Source organism: Orycteropus afer, unplaced genomic scaffold, assembly GCF_000298275.1.
Source record: "Orycteropus afer afer isolate SDZICR_OR568_19922 unplaced genomic scaffold, OryAfe1.0 scaffold00006, whole genome shotgun sequence".
Lineage (NCBI taxonomy): Eukaryota > Metazoa > Chordata > Mammalia > Tubulidentata > Orycteropodidae > Orycteropus > Orycteropus afer.
This window is the reverse complement of record NW_006921593.1, coordinates 3,687,408-3,706,047: the sequence shown is the minus strand read 5'-3', so window position 1 is coordinate 3,706,047 and position 18,640 is coordinate 3,687,408. Positions and strand designations below refer to the sequence as shown.

Genomic DNA, 18,640 nt, shown 5'->3' with positions numbered 1-18,640 from the left:
ACCCGGGTTCAATTCCCAGCCAATGCACCTCAAGAGCAGCCATCACCCGTCTGTGAGTGGAGGCTGGCGTGTCGCTGTGATGCAAACAGGTTTCAACAGTTTCCTCGCTATGAAAGACCAGGAAGAAAGGCCTGGCAATCTTAAACTAGCCAATTAAAAACCCTACAGATCATAACCATTCAATCGGCAACCAATCACGGGCATGGTGCAGGACCAGGCAGTGTTTCATTCCATTCTGCATGGGGTCACCTGGCGTTGGAGGCCAACTCAACAGCAACTCCAATGACACTACCTACATGTGTTTATCATGTGGAATGTGAGATCTGTATTCCTGGAATATAGAATAGAGCCTGGCCCATAGTAGGTACTCCATCGATATTCACTGAATGAATGAATGGCTGAAGGAAACTCTCAGGCTCTAGGCTGCTCTTGGTAGGATGAGCTCTGTGGCCACACAGGTGTGCCCTGTCCTCCAGGAAGAGGGACAGGAACTACATTCATCAGCTCCCACCATCATGGAGCAATTGGAAGCTGACGGCTTTGCCAACAGCCATGAAACAATCCACTGGGCCATGAACTGGTTCCTCGCTCTTTATCCCAGATAATCAGTTAGCTGCTGGCAGCTTGCCTCCAACTCATGGCGACTTTTCATACAACGTAACGAACTGCTGCCTGGTCCTTCGACATCCTCAGAGCCGCCAGCAGGTTCCAGGCCATCCCTGTAGCAACTATGCCGATCCAGCTCACTGAGAGAGGCCCTCGCCCTGGCCAACTCCCTACTTCACCAAGCTCGACGTTCCCCTCCAGGGATCGATCCCTCCTGACGGCCAGAGCAAGTGAGACCAGGCTCTCCCGTGATCCACAAAGCTTCCTCAGCTAATTTTCAGAAACAGAGCACCAGGCCTTTCTTTCTTGTCTGGAGGCTCTGCTGGAACCTGTCCCCCATGGGTGACCCTGCTGGTGACTGAAATAGCAGTGGGATAGCTCCGAGCATCACAGCAACTCACCGCCACTGTACAGCAAACGGACAGACAGGGGACGGTCAGATCATTAGGTCTGGTCTTCTGCCATTTTACAGCCATTCACCGACAGCCCAGAAGCATGTTTTCATTCATCCATTCACCGAATGCTTCTTGGGCACCTACTGTGTGCAGAAGGCGGTGCGTGAGACCAGACATGTCCGTGGTGCCCACCCTCCTCAAGGCCTGGATGGTCTCAGGAGGCGGCTCTCACCTCTCCAGGCAGCATGACCAGGAGCGTCCCCACACCGTCTCTGCCGATCCTCAGGCCCCCTCCATCTTGACTTTGCTTCTTTGGCCTCATCTCGGTTTGCCCCTATCCCCTGCATGTGCCGGCCTGAGCCCAACCCCTTCCTGTCACGCTCTGTCTGGGGCAGGCCGGGGCCGCGGCTCTCCTCCATTCAGTATCACAAACACAGTTTCTCTGTTGATGTGGCCCGGGTCCGCGTTGGCGTCTTTGGCAGCCAAATCCCACTGTGAAGTCACACTTAGCTCGTTGTCAAATTAAACCCTCGCAGTCTCAACAGCTGTCAAACCGTTTCTCGCTGCAGTGTCACCGCCGCCCCCAGCACTGCGGCGTCAGTTCTGAGTCTGCGTGAATCGTCAATCGGTCTCCGGCAGGCTCACCTGGTTCGCTGGGCAGGTCTCTGCAGTGCTATGGATCTTCAAGTGCACAGCCCTGGGCCGCCAGCCTCCGCCCACTGAGAGGGAGAGGGCAAGGGGCTGTCCCTGAACCTCTGTCCTTCATCTGCTGGAAACATCTCTCCAGGGGATGATGACCCGGAGGCTTCCTGAGGGCTTGGCTTCTTCCTTTCTGTTCTTCCTCCTGAATGCCCTGCCCACTGCTGGTCCCATTCATCCAGAGGCGGAGGCTGAGAGGACAGGACCAGGAGCAGGCCGGGGTCCGTGGCCCCTTCGTCTGGTCCAGGCCTGAAGGATGCTACACCCACACCGTTCTGGTTCCCTGGTGCCGCTCTGACAGGAATATACCACAAATGGGATGGCCTTAACAAACAGGAGTTTATTCTTACAATTTGGAGGCTCTAAGTCCAAGTTCAAAGCGCCAGGCTCTAGGGGCTGAGTGAAAGCCCCTCAACCTTGGGGTCCAGCTCTGCCTCCAGCTTCCGGCCCACTGGAGCTGGAAGTGTTTCTTTACTCAGACAGCTGCTGGCTGCTGAGGCTGACAAGTCCCGATGTTACCAAACCACATGGCAGGCCATGAATTCAAGTCCATTGTAAGTCCCCAGGTTGGCAGAGCATGGCAGGCTGCTGAGCAGCGACACGGCTACACACAGGGTCCAAGCGTGCCATAGGCTAGAGACCATTCTCAAGGCTTCTCCTTACGTACAGGAAGCAGACCACATCCCAAAGGCAGCTACTCAGCTGCCTGTGGTAGATTCCACCATGGAGTTGATTGCCAGTCTCATCATGGGGGATAACTGAGTACCACCAGCTGCCCAGCCACTCAACCAGGCCCAGCCAAGTAGACACACAAACATAACCACCACACCCACCGAGGATTCCCCAATGTCATGAGGACCAACCACCCTCCTCCCCACGCAGCTGAGGGATAGCTCACAGGGGGATCTCTCCTGAGCAGGGGCTTCTCTCGCCCACTCCAAGCCCCAAACTCCTCCTCCATCCAAGGCTGGAGAGCCTGAGTGCCGACAGCTAGACATGAGCATAGCATTCTGGGAACCAGCCAGGGCGCAAGAGGCCAGCTCTGCTGGGGCAGGCTCCTCACTGAAGCAAGAAGCAACCCACCGGCTCCTCCCAGGCCCTCTCCTCATCTCCTGTCTGGCTCACACCTGCCCTGGGGTGGGGAGAGACTCAGCAGCAGAAGGGCGGAGCCTGCCAACCCAGCCGGCCACATCAAAGGCACCCCAGCTACCCCAGATGCCTCACTCAGCCCCATCCTAACCCAGGAAGCCCAGCCTGCCAAGCCCACCTGCCAGGCCTCTGCAGCCTGGCCCAGATCAAAGGGCAGTGTCAGATTATCCAATAAGCAAGGTAGCACAGCCTGACTTGTGCTTACTTACTGCAGTAAGCAGTTTCACATTTTTTTCACCCCATCAAACTCTGATCTAGGGATGGTTAGCAAGCATCTCTCTCCCAACCCCATAGCATCTTCCTACAGAATCAAAGCCTGTTTAAATTCACAATCCCTGACAGAGGTGGAATACCCATGAAGTGAGGTAAGCAAGCAGTTACATGTGCTTACTTACTAATTAGTAAACAGTTTCACATTTTTTCACATCTTTGATGTGGTAGGACCCACATGAAACTGTTCACTACAGGTCAGTAGGTAAGCACAAGTAAGCCTGTGCTTACCTTGCTTGTAGGATAATCAGCCCCTGTCAAAGGGCACCTCACCTGCCCTGGGAAGCCAGCCCTGATTCCCCAACCTGGGGATGCCTGGTCTTCCTCTGAGGCACCCTCTCCTTTCTGAGGGCCCTCACATCCATCCGTGGTGAGGACACTGAAGTGAGGAAAGGAGGGACCCACGGTGAGGAGGCTGAGGTGAGGGAGAGGCATGGTGAACTCCGGGACTAGCAGGTGTCTGCAGACTCCAGGGGTCGCTCTTGGTCCCTCCAGCACATGTAGGGAGGTCCTGAGTCCCGAGCCTCCTCTCTGCCCTCCTGGCCCCACCATGCCACAGCTCTGGCCTCTGGAAGGTGCCTTCATCCCTGCAGAGGGCCTCCTCAGAGCATGGGGAACGACACCTTGGTAATAACATCACTCCTGGTGGTCACCGAGTGACCTGTGAGTCCCTGTGCCCATCTCTGCAGTGACTGACAGCCACTCCCAGGCAAGGGCCACGCTGTGTCCGACCGCGAGTGAGGATCCCAGATGCTATTGTTGTTATGTGCCGTCAACTCGGACCCAACTCATACGACCCCTCCCTGGGTTGCCGAGGCAGTATCACTACTACGGAAGTAGATTGCCCAACCTTCCTTCCGAGGAGTGGCTGGTGGGTTTGAACCGCCAGCCTTCTGGTTAGCAGTCGAGTGCCTTAGGCACTATGCCACCAGAGCTCCTGGGGTTCCCAGATGGAGCTCTACAAGTGATCGAGCAGAGAAGCAACAACCTCTAAGGAGGCAGAAAGCCAGGCCAGGGGCACAGCAGGGGCCAGACCTGGAGGGAGCAGGTCTAAGGCCATCTGGCCTGGCCCTGGCATCCAAGCAAACCAATGGCTGAGCTCCCCACTGTGGGTGAGAACTCGTTAATGGGGGAACCTTGTGTCTGCCAGGCCACCACTTGTGTGTGCCGCCAGGGCAAGGGCCTGATGGCTGCTCTGAACTGGCCCAGTCCTGGGTGCTGGGACACAGATTGCGGGGGAAAGGGAGGAAGCCTGCCTGGCCAGATGACCCCTGAGCTGAGCTTCCATAACCAACGAGGAGTGTGCCCAGAAAAGTACCAATCGCCCCCAGGTTGAGGCCCAGCACAGGGAAAGGCAGAGGGGCGGGAGACTGGTGAGCAGATGACACCAGCCCCAATCTGCCTTCTGGGCCGTCTCTGGATGGTCCCCGGGCAGGGATCTGCCCCATAGGGCCCGCCTCCCACCGGCTGGCGCTTTGCCATCAGCCCGCCCCCAGAATGATCTGGAAGGGAAATATTGACACAGCCACTCCCTCCGCAGACAGGAGGAGTGCCAGGTGACATGAGCACTGACGCGCACGGGAGCAGCATATGGCTCCCGCCGCGGTGTTGGGGAACACAAGCGACTGCCGCGTAGGGAGAGGCTCACTTGCTGCCGGCCTGCCGTGGCCGCCACCCACTCACCATATCTGCTATTGAACAGAATCTGCACACACTCCCGGAGCGTGTTGATGTCCTCAGTCTCCTTGATGAAGGCGTCCCACTTCTCTATCAGAACACAGGAGGCACACGTGAGGGGGCTGGCGCAGGGGCCCTGTGACCCGGCTGCCTGCCGACCAGCCCTGGCTGCCCATTGACCAGCCCCGGCTGCCTGCTGCCTCGTGGACCCTCCTGGCTGAGGGGCCACAGCCCAGGACAGCCACACGCTCTCCACTGGCCTGGGCCCCAGGCTTTCTCCTCTAGAGCCCCTGGATGGCCCCAGCCCTCCCACCCACTGCTATCTCAGATCCCAGCCCTCCAGCCTTTTTGTGGAGCAGTGCTGCACACAAAGTATGCCAGGGCCCCGCGTCTGCTCTCTCCTAAGATGCTGCCAACTCTGTGCCTTGGGCCAAGGCTGTCCTCCCCGACAGGCACCGGGCACTATGCAGGCTCAGCCTGCCATCCTGGGCCCATCCTGCTACATACAGGCAGGAGGTGGGCAAAGCAGTCTCCCCGGGGAAGAATGGGGCAAGTCTTAACCTCACAGACCTCACCCTGTCACCTCACACATCTGGGGTCTCAGGCAGCCTTGGCCCTTCTTAGGTTCCCTGAGTCCTGCTGGTTTCTCCCATAAAACTAAGGTCTCTTGTCTCAATCTCATATTAATAACAACAGCAATGATTTGGTTCATTGTAATTCACAGAAATACCACCTTTAATTTGTTAAGTGTGTATCTATGCTAAGTACTTTGTATCTGTTACCCTAGGTGTTACCCTACTTAATCCCTCAAGACATTTTAAACATAGATATCATTCCCATTTTGCAGATGGCAAACCGGAGGCTCAGAGAGGCTGAGTGTCTTGCCTGAGGTTACCCAGCAATGCTCTATCCCAGCTCATGCCTCTTGCCCACTGCGGCAAGGCGCTGTTCCATTTGGATACCCATGTTCCCTGCCCCTCGGGGCTAGACCTTGTTTAGAGCAGTGGGGTTTCCATTCTGATCCCAGGGGACTTGGGTTTCCGTAAAGATCCTCTCACTGGGGTGGGGCTGAGACCTACACAAGGCAAAACTGCTAGAACTCTTTAATCTAGCTTCACTCCTTTCTGCTGTGATTGACACCTCCAGTCAAATTTTCCTGCTCTCAGGCCCTCTGTGCAGTAGTTTAAAATATGTCCACATGTTGTTTGACATTCCTTTCTTCAAGTGGTACAGCTTAACTTGCCACCATTTGAGTGTGGCCTGGGTCAAGTTTCTCACTTCTCATGTACAGAACGTGGTGTGAGTGCCAGCAGTTCCTGAGGCTCTGTCATAAAAGGCTTTCTCCTTTCTTTTAGATGATTAACTCTTGTGGGAAACCAGCCGCCATGTTGTGAGGACACTTAAACAGCACCAGAGAGGCCCACATGGTGAGGAACTGATGCCTCCCGCCAATGGTCACAAGAGGGAGCCTGAAAGTAGCCCCTCCTGCCCCAGCCAAGCCTGCAGATAACAACAGCCCCCAACAACGCTTTGACTGCAACCTCATGAGAGATCCTGAGCCAGAACCACCCAGCTAAGCTACTCTTGACTTTCTGACTCACAGGAAGTGTGAGGAAATAAATGCTTGCTGTTTGAAGCTGAGTACTTTGGTAATTTGTTATGCAGAAGTAGATAACTATTACACACGTGGAGCAGAGCCACGCCTCCCTTTTCCTCACAAAGACCCAATGGACGCATTTTCATTGCATTCCCTTCTGCACCCCCACTCTGCCCAGGGTGTTGCCAAAGGCGCCGTCCTACCTGACTTGTCATGGACGATGGAGAAGAGAATACGCTTGGAGGCGTGAACATTCTGAATGAGAGGCCCGCCAGTCCCGGGGGGCTTCTGTCCTGGACAAGGGAGAGAAAAAGTACAGGTTCAAGGTGGGCCTGAAGGGGGTTCCCCAGATCCAGCCTGAGTGGACAGCCTCTGGCTGTACAGTGACAGCTTTTCCTGGGATCAGAACTCATGGCAAGTACTTTAAGCACCCCCTTCCTTGACCAGAAGCCTGAGCCATTCTTTCCAGAACTTACTACCCAAATGCCGGATCATCGAGGACAAGCCATTGGAGTGACCTTTTAAAGGTGGGGACCCTGGTTTCAGGAGTTTAAGTCCTACCTGCTATCCCTGACAGCCCACACATTTGTGGAGAGAGGGGTCCTTTTCTCTCCTTATAATAACAATACTACTAATAAAAGTAAATGTAACTTTTTGAGACAAAGTGTATGTGAACTGCTGTATGGAAAGTGAATTTGCTCTGTAAATCTTCACCCAAATCACAATAAAAAAAAAAGATTGGGCTGTAAGGTAGGTGACAGCAATGTCATCTACAATAGCAACAACTGAGTAGCTGTATTCATGGTGGATTGTTGTGTAAATCACGAGACATTCATAAGATGGAATACATTTAACTGCTAGCATGATCTGTGGAGATTTGTATTGACAAGGAAAGGTGTTCACAACATAATGTATGAATAAAAGGCAGGTAATGCAACATTGCAATACTGTGTCAAGTATGATACCATTAAAACAGATTTACTATTAAAAAAAAAAGTAAATGTAACTGTTAAGCCCCAACTATGTACCAAGCACTGGATACAGTGCTTCTGTCCCCAAACTGCAGTGCACATCAGAACCTCTTGGTGGTGCTGTCAAAATACCCACTGCTGGGCCCCACCTCCAAAGCCTCAGGTTCAGAAGGGCTGAGTGGGCCTGAGAACACATATTTCTAATACATTCAGGAAATGCTGCCACGGCCACTCTGCTGTTTAATTATCATAACTCTGTGAGAAGGTTCCATTCACATCCCTGTTTCACAAATGAGCAAACTAAGGCTCAGAGGTATAGTCTGTCCAAGGACACACAGCCACTAAATAGACGGACCAGGATAATGGACTCAGGTCTCTATCATACCCAGCTGTTGTGTCTCCTCCACCTCCAGGACTCCTAAGTCAAGCTGAGTGTACAGCTGGTGCTCATTAAATGCAGGTGGCTTAGCACATCAATGCCCTCCACAGATGACTCCGGGAGTCCCCTCAGGCACTTCTCAGGATGGGTGAATGATGGCTCAGGTCCTACTGGGCTATCTGCCTTGCTCTCCCCTCCACCCGGACATGACTCCTTCCAGCCTGAGGAAGGCCTGGGTTCCTGAATGGTCCTTGGAGGGTGCCCCTCACAAGAATGACTTCTATCCCCCCCCCCAAGGCTTGGGGTCCCAGTAGCAGCATTACCACAGCAGTCGGGGTAGTCTTGAGTACCAGGGACCTTGGGCTCTGGCCCGGCTCGGCCCAGGCCTAGGTCGTTGGGGGCAAGCGGGCAGGTGGGTGTCTCCTGCTTCAGCTCTCGGACGGCGTGGTTGGGGAGTGCAGTGCTGTACAGGAAGCTGGCCGTGGAGGAGGAGGTAGCAGTGGGGGGTAGGTCCTGGGGTGCCACCTTGGGGGCCTGGCCGTGCAGGCCACAGTCCCGTGAGCCCTTGGGTATCAGAGAGACTCCATTCAGCTCCACCAGGGCCTTTGAGTCCCGCCCGCCATCCTCAAGTGGCCTGGGGAAAGGAAAGAAGGACACACAAACAGCCTTTCAGACCTGTCCCACCCAATGCCTCTGTCCCTCCACCTCGTCCCACCCCCTAGAACACATCAGGGCCAGCAGTACGCAGGACAGGAGCTCATGTCCATGTGTCAGGTGAAGACGCAGGCCCAGGGGGGCGAATGTGTCCAGGGCCACACAACAAGGCCAACAAAGAACCCTCATCCACCCACTCACAGCCCTTCAGACACATCCATCTTCTCCCTCCAGGACTCCCCTGCTGGGCACCAATGGTGGCTGTGAGCAGAGGTGGGTCCCTATTTAAGCCCTCAGGCTGACCTCCCAGCTGCCCCACAAGTCGATACACATTTGGCCATTTCGACAAACCTACGTCCTGCCAGCCCCTAATGTAGCCCACAGGGCCGGCTCTTCTCACCTCCACACTTTGCAGTTGTCTCTGGCACCTGCAATGGCTTCGTGGGATTTTCTGCCAAATCAAGTATCTTTCAGCCTCTTTGCAAAGACTTCTGGGACCCAATGGCCTGCCTCTGGCCATGTTCTCCTCCCAGGCACTTGCCTCACCTCAACCATCAGACCATCAGACCGGGAGTTGTCACAGCTGGGTGTTTGAAGCCCTTCCCACGTGGCTGGGTAAGTGGCCCAGGGCAGCCTCCGACCTGCCCTGCCTGGTGCTATCGGCCCAGCTGCCAGGCACCTGCCCCCTTCCCTGCGGCGTCCCACTCACTTCTTGAGCTTGAAGCGGATCCGATGGCTGTGTTCCAGGATGGCCATGAGGGCCTTGGGGTCGTACTCGGCCGGCCTCCGGAAGGCCAGGCCCTCGGGCAGTCCCTGCACGGCCAGCAGTCCCGGGTCCTTGAGCAACCGCTCGTAGGGCAGCGGCACCACACTGGCCTTTCCCAGGGCCTCACCTGTGAGGGCGGACGGGCCAGGGCCTGGGGTGAGAGGGCAGCCAGGCTGGGTCGGGGCCGGGAACGGCCCAGAGCTGGGGCGATATGGAGTGACTCTCCTGGGTGCCAAGTTTCTGGGAAAGTGGACCCCGCAGACCCCTCAGAAATGCAAACCCCACGGCAGAATAAACCCTCAAGCTGGGGACAGGAGGGGGGCTGTGGCTCTCCCAGCTGGGTGCTCTTGCTTCCCCCAACACTCCCCTTCCACTCTGGGTGAAGTGGAGCCAGGGGCCATGGCAGGGCCTGAGGCAGGTCCTCAGAGGCAGCAGGAGGGGAGGACAAAGAGGTGAGAGAGAGACACACAGGGGCACAAGAGACATAGCAAGTGTGGCTAGTGTAAGACAGACTGAGGGAAAGGCCACAGGGAGGGAGGAGGAACGGCAGGAAGGAGGAAGTGAAGAACAGAGACAGTGGGGACTCAGAAAAGGGAGGAGGTGAAAGAGCTAAGAGAGACAGAAATGGTTTGGGGAGAGAAGGCATCAGCGGAGGAGGCAGAGTGGCAGAGGAGAGGCCTGGCCGAGGCCTGAGGGGGCGGGAGGCCCAGCTGGGGACAGATAAGGGCCCGGGCCCTGGGACATCTTGTCACCACCTGTGATAGCCCACCCCCACTCCAGAGCTAGAAAGAGGCCCCTTCTCTCACAGTCACCCCTGACTGTCCGACGTGGGCCGGGAGGCCAGGGTAGGTGTGGAGGCCCTAAGAACTGGCCCCTGGGCACCAGCCCGGCAGATGGCATAGCAGCACAGCCAACAGGCGTGCCAAGCCCTCCCATGCCGCGGTGGCCAGCACATCCACTCAGGGCCTCTGGCCCCGCTCCTGACTCGGCCTCCCCTGAGGAAACACCAAGTTTCCTCACAGATGTGCTCCACAGAACCAGGGGCCACAGAAGAAAAGCAATAAAGCCGGTCAGAAGGCAGTGAGGCGAGACTCTAGGGACTAAAGGATCCATCCGAGGTCACCCAGCAAGTCTGAAGGCCACTGCTGGGGCTCTGAGACTCTCATAGGCTGATGGTTCTGACAGGAGGCCCGGCCTCCTCCTCTTCCTCTCCCTGCAGGAAAAGCTCAGCTGACCAGTAGCCTTCACTTGGTCATTCAACAAATACACCATGCACAGGGACTGTCACTGGGCCCAGAGCAGGGCACTGGGGACCCTCACAGAGGGCAGACACAAAGTCTGGCCCTGGAGAGCACAGGGCACAATGGGAAGGGCTGAGTCTTAGAGAAAATGCAGTAGCCACAGAAGAGGGACCCAAACCAAACCAAACTCACTGCCATCGAGTCAATTCTGACTCATAGCGACCCCCATTCGGTTTCCGAGGTGGTAAAACTTTACGGAAATAGATTGCCCTATCTTCCTTCCGTGGAGAAGCTGGTGGGATTGAACCGCCAACCTTCTGGTTAGCAGTCAAATGCCTCAGGCACTACCCCACCAGAGTTCCTCACGCGCAGCTCTTGCAAAGACTCGGCCAGCGTGTGCTGGAGAACAGGAAGTGGTTCCCTGAGGCGGGGTCAGGGTAGGCCCATACAGCTGAGTGGGGACACGGGAGGTGAGGGACAGACCACAGTGAACCACCTATGTCACATTGAGGACACCAGGGAGCCACTGAGAACCATGGAGGGAGAAGCTTCATGGTCAGAGATGTGCTCTGGGAAGATGCCCTTGGTCACAGGGCAGAGAGGCAGCAGTGAACCAGCCTGGAGGCTGGGAGACCACAGTGAGCCCGGGTCACTTCCAGGCGAGAGGTGGTAGGAACCTATGCCAGGGCAGGGGCTTGGAGACAGTAGACGGTTCAGGAAATGGGGCTAGCAGAGATATCCATGCCTGGGATGTGGGGGTGAGGGAGGGCTGGGGTGAGCAGCAGGGGGTCCCTCCCCCCAGGGCCCCAAATGGAATGAGGAAGGATCTTACTATAAAGAACATCAAACACCTCCTCTACCATCTTCCGTAGAAGGTACACATCCGAGCTGGGTTCCAGGGAGGACCTTGGGATGCTCCGGCCGCAGCCCTCGCCCCGCTGAACCTTCTTGGGGTGCTCTGCCTCCGGCTCCTTCCACGGGGGCCCTCCTGTGGGACACAGAGTGTGCAGGGCTGCTGTGAACACCTCCCCACCTGCCCCGTGCTGAACCCCCCAGCCAGGCCCCCAACATGGTACACTGTGAACGAGTGAATGGGAATTAGCGAGTGAGCCATCCTTGCCCCCTCCCCTCTCACTGAGGGCCAGGGCTGGACATCTCAGAGTCCCCAGTGCCCAGCACAGGGCCTTGGTCTCATCTCTGGTCACCGCCAGCTCACTGTGTGACCCTGGGTAAGTCCCTCCCTCCCTGGGCTTCAGTCTGTGAGCTCACATGGGAAGCAGCTTGCCTGGCTCAGAACTGGGGTTCAGCGACCATCCATCCTATCTACCCCTTCCTGTGCTCCTCACCCTCACCAGTCCAGGCCCTGGTTTCCTGCTCTACCAAACGGGAAGACAAACGGAGGCCCCACCAGGAGGCCGTGGGGCTGAGAGGAGGCAAGTTCATGGCGGGTTGGGCCAGGGCAGGGACTAGGAGTGAGCTTGGACCCCTGGGGGACGTGCCAGAAGCTGCATCGGAGAGGAGGTGAGAGGACCCTACGGCCCCCTCCCAGCTTGAAGCCTGCTCTCTCTGGGGATCTGTGAAGCTTGAAATAAACCAGCGACTTAAGCGTGCTATAAATAGCAGCTCACAGCTCTGGGAAGCCAGGTGATCCTTCCCAGCCCCCGTGCCCCCTCCAGGGGGTGCTGGGAGCCCTAGGGCCCTGCCACTGCCCACCCAGCAGCCAGGCCTCCCCCTGACCTTGGAGAAGCTCTGCGGGCTGTGTGGGATGTGGGGCTGGCTGGGGAAGCTGCTGGGCCCCAGGAATGGAGCAGCTAGGCCGGGGTTACAGAAACAGCGGATCCCAGGGTCTAGGGTCCCAGGCGTAGTTGTTGTTGTTGTTGTTGTTATGTGCCATTGAGTCGGACCCGACTCATAGCGAGTCCTCTTTGGGTTTCCAAGGCGCTATCACTATGGAAGTAGATTGCCCAGCCTTCCGAGGAGTGGCTGGTGGGTTTGAACCTCCAGCCTTCTGGTTAGCAGCCAAGTGATTAGGCACTAAGCTATGGTCGCTCATCACAGTTATGACAACAGCAGCTGGAGCTCCCCAAGCGTGAGCCACACACCAGGCGTCATCCCCCCCCCCCCCCGGGGCCTTCCGTGTGTGACTTCATTCCATCTCAGGCTGCCCCATTCCACAGATGAGGAGGGGGAGGCCTGGGCTGGTGGCAGGCGGAGCCGAGCCGTGAGACCCCAGAGCCTGGCTCTGGACCTCACGCTTAGCACAATCTTAAGACTCAAGAGCCTGAGCTCGGATCTCCACCCATTGCTCCTCACTGGCACCTGCAATTAGAGCCTGGGGGCTGGGCGATGAGGCACAGACGGGCCTCCCAGGCATGGGACACGTCACTGCTAGAGGTGGGGAGGCATCGAGCAGGCAGAGGAGAGGAGGGAGGCCTTCCAGGCACGGGGACAGTATGGGCAAGGACAGAGAGTGCAACCGCCAGCTGTTTAGTGCAACAGAGCCGGGGTGGGTGCAAAGACTCCCAGGAGGGTAGAATGAGCCACTAGGGTCATGAGGGGCTTCAGCCAACCCCGCTGCCTCAGGGCTCTGTGCTAACAGCTGCAAATGCTGGTCTCTTCCAGGCCCGTAGAGGTGCCGGTCCCACACACAGACCGGGCAGGTGGAAGGCTCCCTGGCCTCCCCACTCTCTAAGCTTTACTCAGAAGCAGAAACTCGGCCTGGCTCCTCACCCTCAGCTGTGCTTCGCCTTTGGCACCACGCCTCATCGAGCCCACGGCCGGGCCCGCAGCTCGTCTTCACTGAGCGCTTACTGTGTGCCGGCCTGCGCTGGCCGCTGGACATGGCCTCTGGCACTGCAGCCCCATGAGCCCCTGCGAGGTGGCTACTAAGACTATGACATGATTATAATCCCGGCAATGCCTACATCATACGGCTGACGCCGGGACAAATGAGTTAATGCTTGCCAGGGGTGTGTACACAGCCGTACTCAATAAAGGCTAGTGGAACGAGCGTGCTGGTCCCTGTCCTCAGAGGTGTGCAGACGGGTGGAGGCACTGAGCAGCCCCACAGGTTCTCAGTGTCCACACCTGCAAACAAGCACACAGCTGGTGGGTCTGGCCGCCACTCAGCCAGGCTGTCAACACATGCTTAGCAGCCCAACAATGCCATCTCAGAACACCTGCACAGCCTCGACCTGCCCACTTTGACCCTGGGCCACCCCAGCGTTCTGCTGGGCAAGGCTGGGGACTCAGAGACGGGCCGGAGCCCCTGCCCACAGGGAAATTTCCAGAGCAGAGCGCTGGGTACTCACGGCAGAACCTGAGGAAGTCTGACTGCAGCTCCTTCCGGGCGTTCAGGAACATTCTCCCCTTCTCGGTGCCTACCACGAAGGCACTCTCATCATGGACTGCGACGCACGCCACCTCTGCGTTCAGTTTGGAGAGGGCGGAGCACTGTGGGGGGAGCAGGGCGTGTGACCCGGGGAAGGTCCCCCACTCCAGGGCACCTCCAGCACCAGCCTTGGTGGAGGAGGGGGTGAGCTGTCAGCTGCACCCGATCCCAGCAGTAGCAGCAGCTCCAGGGAGAGGCCATCCCTCCAATGCCCTCGGTCTCTCTGAGAATCCATAGTGCAATGAATGAGTAGCCACAGCGGGCAGGAAGGTATGGGCACAGGGCTAGCAGCAGGGAGATAGCCAAGCCACATTGCCCTGCTCCTCCCTGCAGGTCCTCCTTGCTCTCAGGGTGCTTCCTGCCCCAGCCCCAGCCGTGGGGACAGCTCTGTCCTGGGCTCTCTTGTTGTTGTTATGTGCCACTGAGTCGGACCCAACTCATAGCGACACCTCCTTGGGTTTCTGAGGCGGTATCACTATGGAAGTAGATTGCTCCATCTTCCTTCTGAGGAGTGGCTGGTAGGTTTGAACCACCAGCCTTCTGGCTAGCAGTCAAGTGCCTTAGGCACTACGCTACCAAAGCTCCCTGGGCTCTCTTAGACTCTCCCAAAGTTCTGGATTGGGGAAGAGTCGACCAGCACTCCACAGACGCAGGCTGGGGGCCCTGGGGCAGGTCACACTGCCTCTGGGCCGTTTCCACATCTGTGCAGTAGGGATGAACAGCCAGCTTCCAGGGCTACAGCGAGGAGTTAGTAAGGCCCGGTGGGAGGGAAAATCCTCCAACCTGTGACACCTGTGTGCACATGCAGCCCCAAAGGGGAGGGTGGAAGCCTCACTGCCCTGGAGGCTGGTGGCCCCAACGCAAGACCATCAGCCTCTCAGGCCTCACAAGGAAACCCTGCCTGTGAAGCTCACAGCATGCAGGTGGTGCTTGATAAATGCTGGTTTTATCTGAATCAGGTAATGCTTGGCTCATAGGAAATCTGGCTTTAATCACAGTTTTGCTGCTGTGTGATCCAAGACAAGTTCCTTAACCTCTCCGGGCCACAATCCTGCTTCCTGTGCCAGCCTCAACCTGGAGTTTTGATAGTAAGAGAGCTGAGGACCGACCGGCAGGGCCAGCAGGCCTGTCACCAGAGGACCTCCTGTATTTTCCGTTCATTTCCAGATTAAAATATTTCTAAGGTTAAAAAAAGGTTCCTGGGTAGTGCAAACATTTTGTGCTCTCCACTAACCTAAAGTTTGGCGATTCGAACCCACCCAGTGGCACTGCCAAAGACAGGCCTGGCAATCTGTTTCCATAATGGTTACAGGCAAGAAACTTGTACCAAGCAGTTCCACTCTATAACACACAGGGTCACCATGAGTCAGAAATGACTCGGTGGCAACGGGTTTGGTTTGGTTTAAGATTAAAACAGAAACCGGGCCACTCCCTCTGCCCACAAGCTGGTCTCAAGGAGGGCTGGCAGCACTGCAGAACAATAGCAAAGAAATGAAACAAATAAGTCCATTTGTTTCCGCAAAGGAGTGGCCCGTCGGAGCTAAGAGAGATGCTTCCTTCCAGGGTCAGGTCTCCAGGAGGCCACACGGGGAAAATAGACTTGCCCAAAGACCCAGAGAGTGGGGCCGTGAGGACATGCTGCCAAGAGGGGCTGAGGCGGGGCAGTGAGTGCAAATGGACATCCCTTTGGCCCCTGCAGACGCCCAAGGGGCCCTGGAGGAGGCCAGAGTTCAGTCACTGCCAGGCAACCAAGGACCCAAGGAAGGGGAGCCTGTCTTTTTCGCTACACTGGGGTGGCTATATGCTCATGAGCTCCTCCAGTGACCTCTGCAACGCTCCCAGACCAACAGAGCTTTCTGTAACCGTGAAAACGTTCCACTGCCGCACCGTCCAGCACAGTGGCCACCAGCCGCATCGAGCCACAAAGCCTTGAAAGGAGGCTAGTGAGGCTGAGAGACGGAATCTTTCCCTGGAACTTTAAAGTGAAATGTAAACAGCCACACGTGGCCAGTGCTCATGGGCTGCCCAGAGCATCAGCTCCGATGCCTCCCACAGCACATGCTCACGTCACTACAGGACCCACGTCAGCTCCGCCTCCACGCCTCCCGCAGCACACGCTCACGTCACTACAGGACCCGTGTGAGCTCCGCCTCCACGCCTCCCGCAGCACACGCTCACGTCACTACAGGACCCACGTCAGCTCCGCCTCCACGCCTCCCACAGCACACGCTCACATCACTACAGGACCCGTGTGAGCTCCGCCTCCACGCCTCCCGCAGCACACGCTCACGTCACTACAGGACCCACGTCAGCTCCGCCTTGACGCCTCCCACAGCACACCCTCACGTCACTACGGGACCTGCGTCAGCTCCGCCTCCACGCCTCCCACAGCACACGCTCACATCACTACAGGACCCACGTCAGCTCCACCTCAACGCCTCCCGCAGCACACGCTCAGGTCACTACAGGACCCGTGTGAGCTCCGCCTCGACGCCTCCCGCAGCACACGCTCACGTCACTACAGGACCCACGTCAGCTCCGCCTTGACGCCTCCCGCAGCACACGCTCACGTCACTACGGGACCTGCGTCAGCTCCGCCTTGACACCTCCCGCAGCACACGCTCACGTCACTACAGGACCTGCGTCAGCTCCGCCTCCACGCCTCCCGCAGCACACGCTCACGTCACTACAGGACCCACATCACCTCCGACGCCTCCTGCAGCACACGCTCACGTCACTACAGGACGTGCGTCAGCTCTGACGCCTCCCACAGCACATGTCACATCACTACAGGACCCGCGTCATTTCTACCTCAATGCCTCCAACAGCACACGCTCACGTCACTACAGGACCCACGTCAGCTCTGACGCCTCCCGCAGCACACACTCACGTAACTACAGGACCCATGTCAGCTCTGACACCTCCCGCAGCACACGCTCACGTCATTACAGGACCCACGTCAGCTCTGCCTTGACGCCTCCCGCAGCACACGCTCACATCACTACGGGACCTGTGTCAGTTCCGACGCCTCCCGCAGCACACGCTCCCATCACTACAGGACCTGGAGCGAGATCCTGGAGCATCCTTCTCTAAAGGCTGGTCTACAGGAGGAGAGGTCACGCATGGTACCTTCAATCAGGGACACTTGGTGGCTGACCCTCATGACAGGATTTGAGGGGATGCTATGAGGACACAGGCTGAAGGCACAAAGGGACAAGGCTGGGAACCCACACTGACTCCCAGGACTAGATGTTTATATACCCCACCTCACTTGTGGCCCTGGTTTTGCTGATGGGGAAACTGAGGCTCAGGTTGGTGGAAGCTCCTCTAGGTGGCAGAGGTGGGACTTGTGCTCAGAAGTCTCACTACGAAGGCCGGGCGTCCACTCCTCCTCCTGGGCCGGGAGGGGCACTCACCATGGAATCTAAGGCAGACACGAGGCTGGTGATGATCTCATCTTTGCAGGCGAAGACAGTGTTCCAGCGGTCAGGCCCACAGCCATTGGCAGGGACCTCGCAGCGCTTCCCCAGCAAGGCCATGGTCACCTGGAGGGAGAGACAGAGGGAAGGCGGTGGGTGTGTGACACAGGGCATGGCACACATGGTGGCTGCCCACCCACCCAAGCTGCCTACCCACCCACCCTAGACCACCTCCACTTCTCAGGAGGGATGAACCAAGGGCTAGCCTTCTCTGCACCTAAGGGGCTCAGATACACAACCAGAGCCTGGACAGGCCTGCACATGCAGCCGCCCACACAGGATGGCCACGGATAGCAGGGTAACTGAAGGGTGAGCTCCCAGCACCTCCCCCTAAGTCTGCAATCCCAGTACCATGACCAGTCTGCCTGGCAGGCTCTAACAGCCAACACTCCTATGCACGCACCCACATAGCTTTGGCCACAGCCCACCCCTGCTCAAATACCACCCATGGCTCCCTTCTGTCTCAGCTAATACTCAAGGCTCTCTCCTTCTCAGATACCTTCTATGGTTCCCTTCTGCCTCAGCCTGATGCTCAAGCCTCCTCCCACCACCCCCCTCACACACCCTCCATGGCTCCCTATTGCTTCAAGGCCTTCCTCTGCTCATATATCCTCTGTCGCTCCCTATCGTCCCCAGGGTTGTAATTCTTCTATTATTTACTATTGTATTATTTTTATTTTTGCAGTGTTTCCTCCCCTCCCCTCCCACCCCTGGTAACCAATAAAATTTCCTTCCACATATAAACCTTTCCTTGACTTTTTACAATAATGAACTAATACTGTATTTGTTCTTCTGTGATTGATTGATTTTACTCTGTATAATGTCCTCCAACTTCATCCATGTTATGCAGTATTTTGCAGATTCTACATTATTCTTTTTGGAAGCCCTGGTGGTGTAGTGCCTAAGGCACTTGACTGCTAACCAGAAGGCTGGCGGTTCAAACCCATCAGCCACTCCTCGGAAGGAAGGTTGGGCAATCTACTTCCATAGTGATACTGCCTTGGAAACCCGAGGAGGGACTGCTATGAGTCGGGTCCGACTTGACAGCACATAACAACAACACATTATCTTTCAGTGTTGCATAGTATTCCATTGTGTGTATGTACTATAGTTTGACTATCCATTCTTCTGTTGGGGTTATAGTTCTTGATTCTTCAGCCTGGCATTCAAGGCCTTTCTCATTTGGCCCCACCCCCATCCGAACTCCTCCTCACACCCCATGCTTGAGGCACCCCAAACTTCACCATTCCCCAAATGTTCCCCAATGCCCTTCCTGCCTCCCCACCCTTGCAGGTTTGGTTCCCTTTGCCCACAGTACCCTTCCTGGCCCCTTCGCCATCTGCTGATCATCGACTCAGCTTTAACT

At 56.8% G+C, this 18,640-nt stretch overlaps 1 protein-coding gene across 1 annotated transcript in view; it reads right to left on the bottom strand.

The window, feature by feature from the left end:
• GTF2IRD1 (GTF2I repeat domain containing 1) overlaps positions 1-17,334 on the bottom strand; it is a 110,810-nt gene extending 93,476 nt beyond the window's left edge. Inside the window, exons 1-7 of the mRNA XM_007940498.2 lie at positions 17,212-17,334; positions 13,716-13,857; positions 11,237-11,392; positions 9,107-9,290; positions 8,067-8,377; positions 6,597-6,686; positions 4,803-4,886 (exon numbers count right to left, since the gene is read on the bottom strand). Of these exons, the coding sequence (XP_007938689.1) occupies positions 4,803-4,886; positions 6,597-6,686; positions 8,067-8,377; positions 9,107-9,290; positions 11,237-11,392; positions 13,716-13,857; positions 17,212-17,334 (1,090 nt within the window). The remainder of the gene's footprint in view (positions 1-4,802; positions 4,887-6,596; positions 6,687-8,066; positions 8,378-9,106; positions 9,291-11,236; positions 11,393-13,715; positions 13,858-17,211) is intronic.
• Between the last annotated feature and the right edge of the window lie 1,306 nt (positions 17,335-18,640).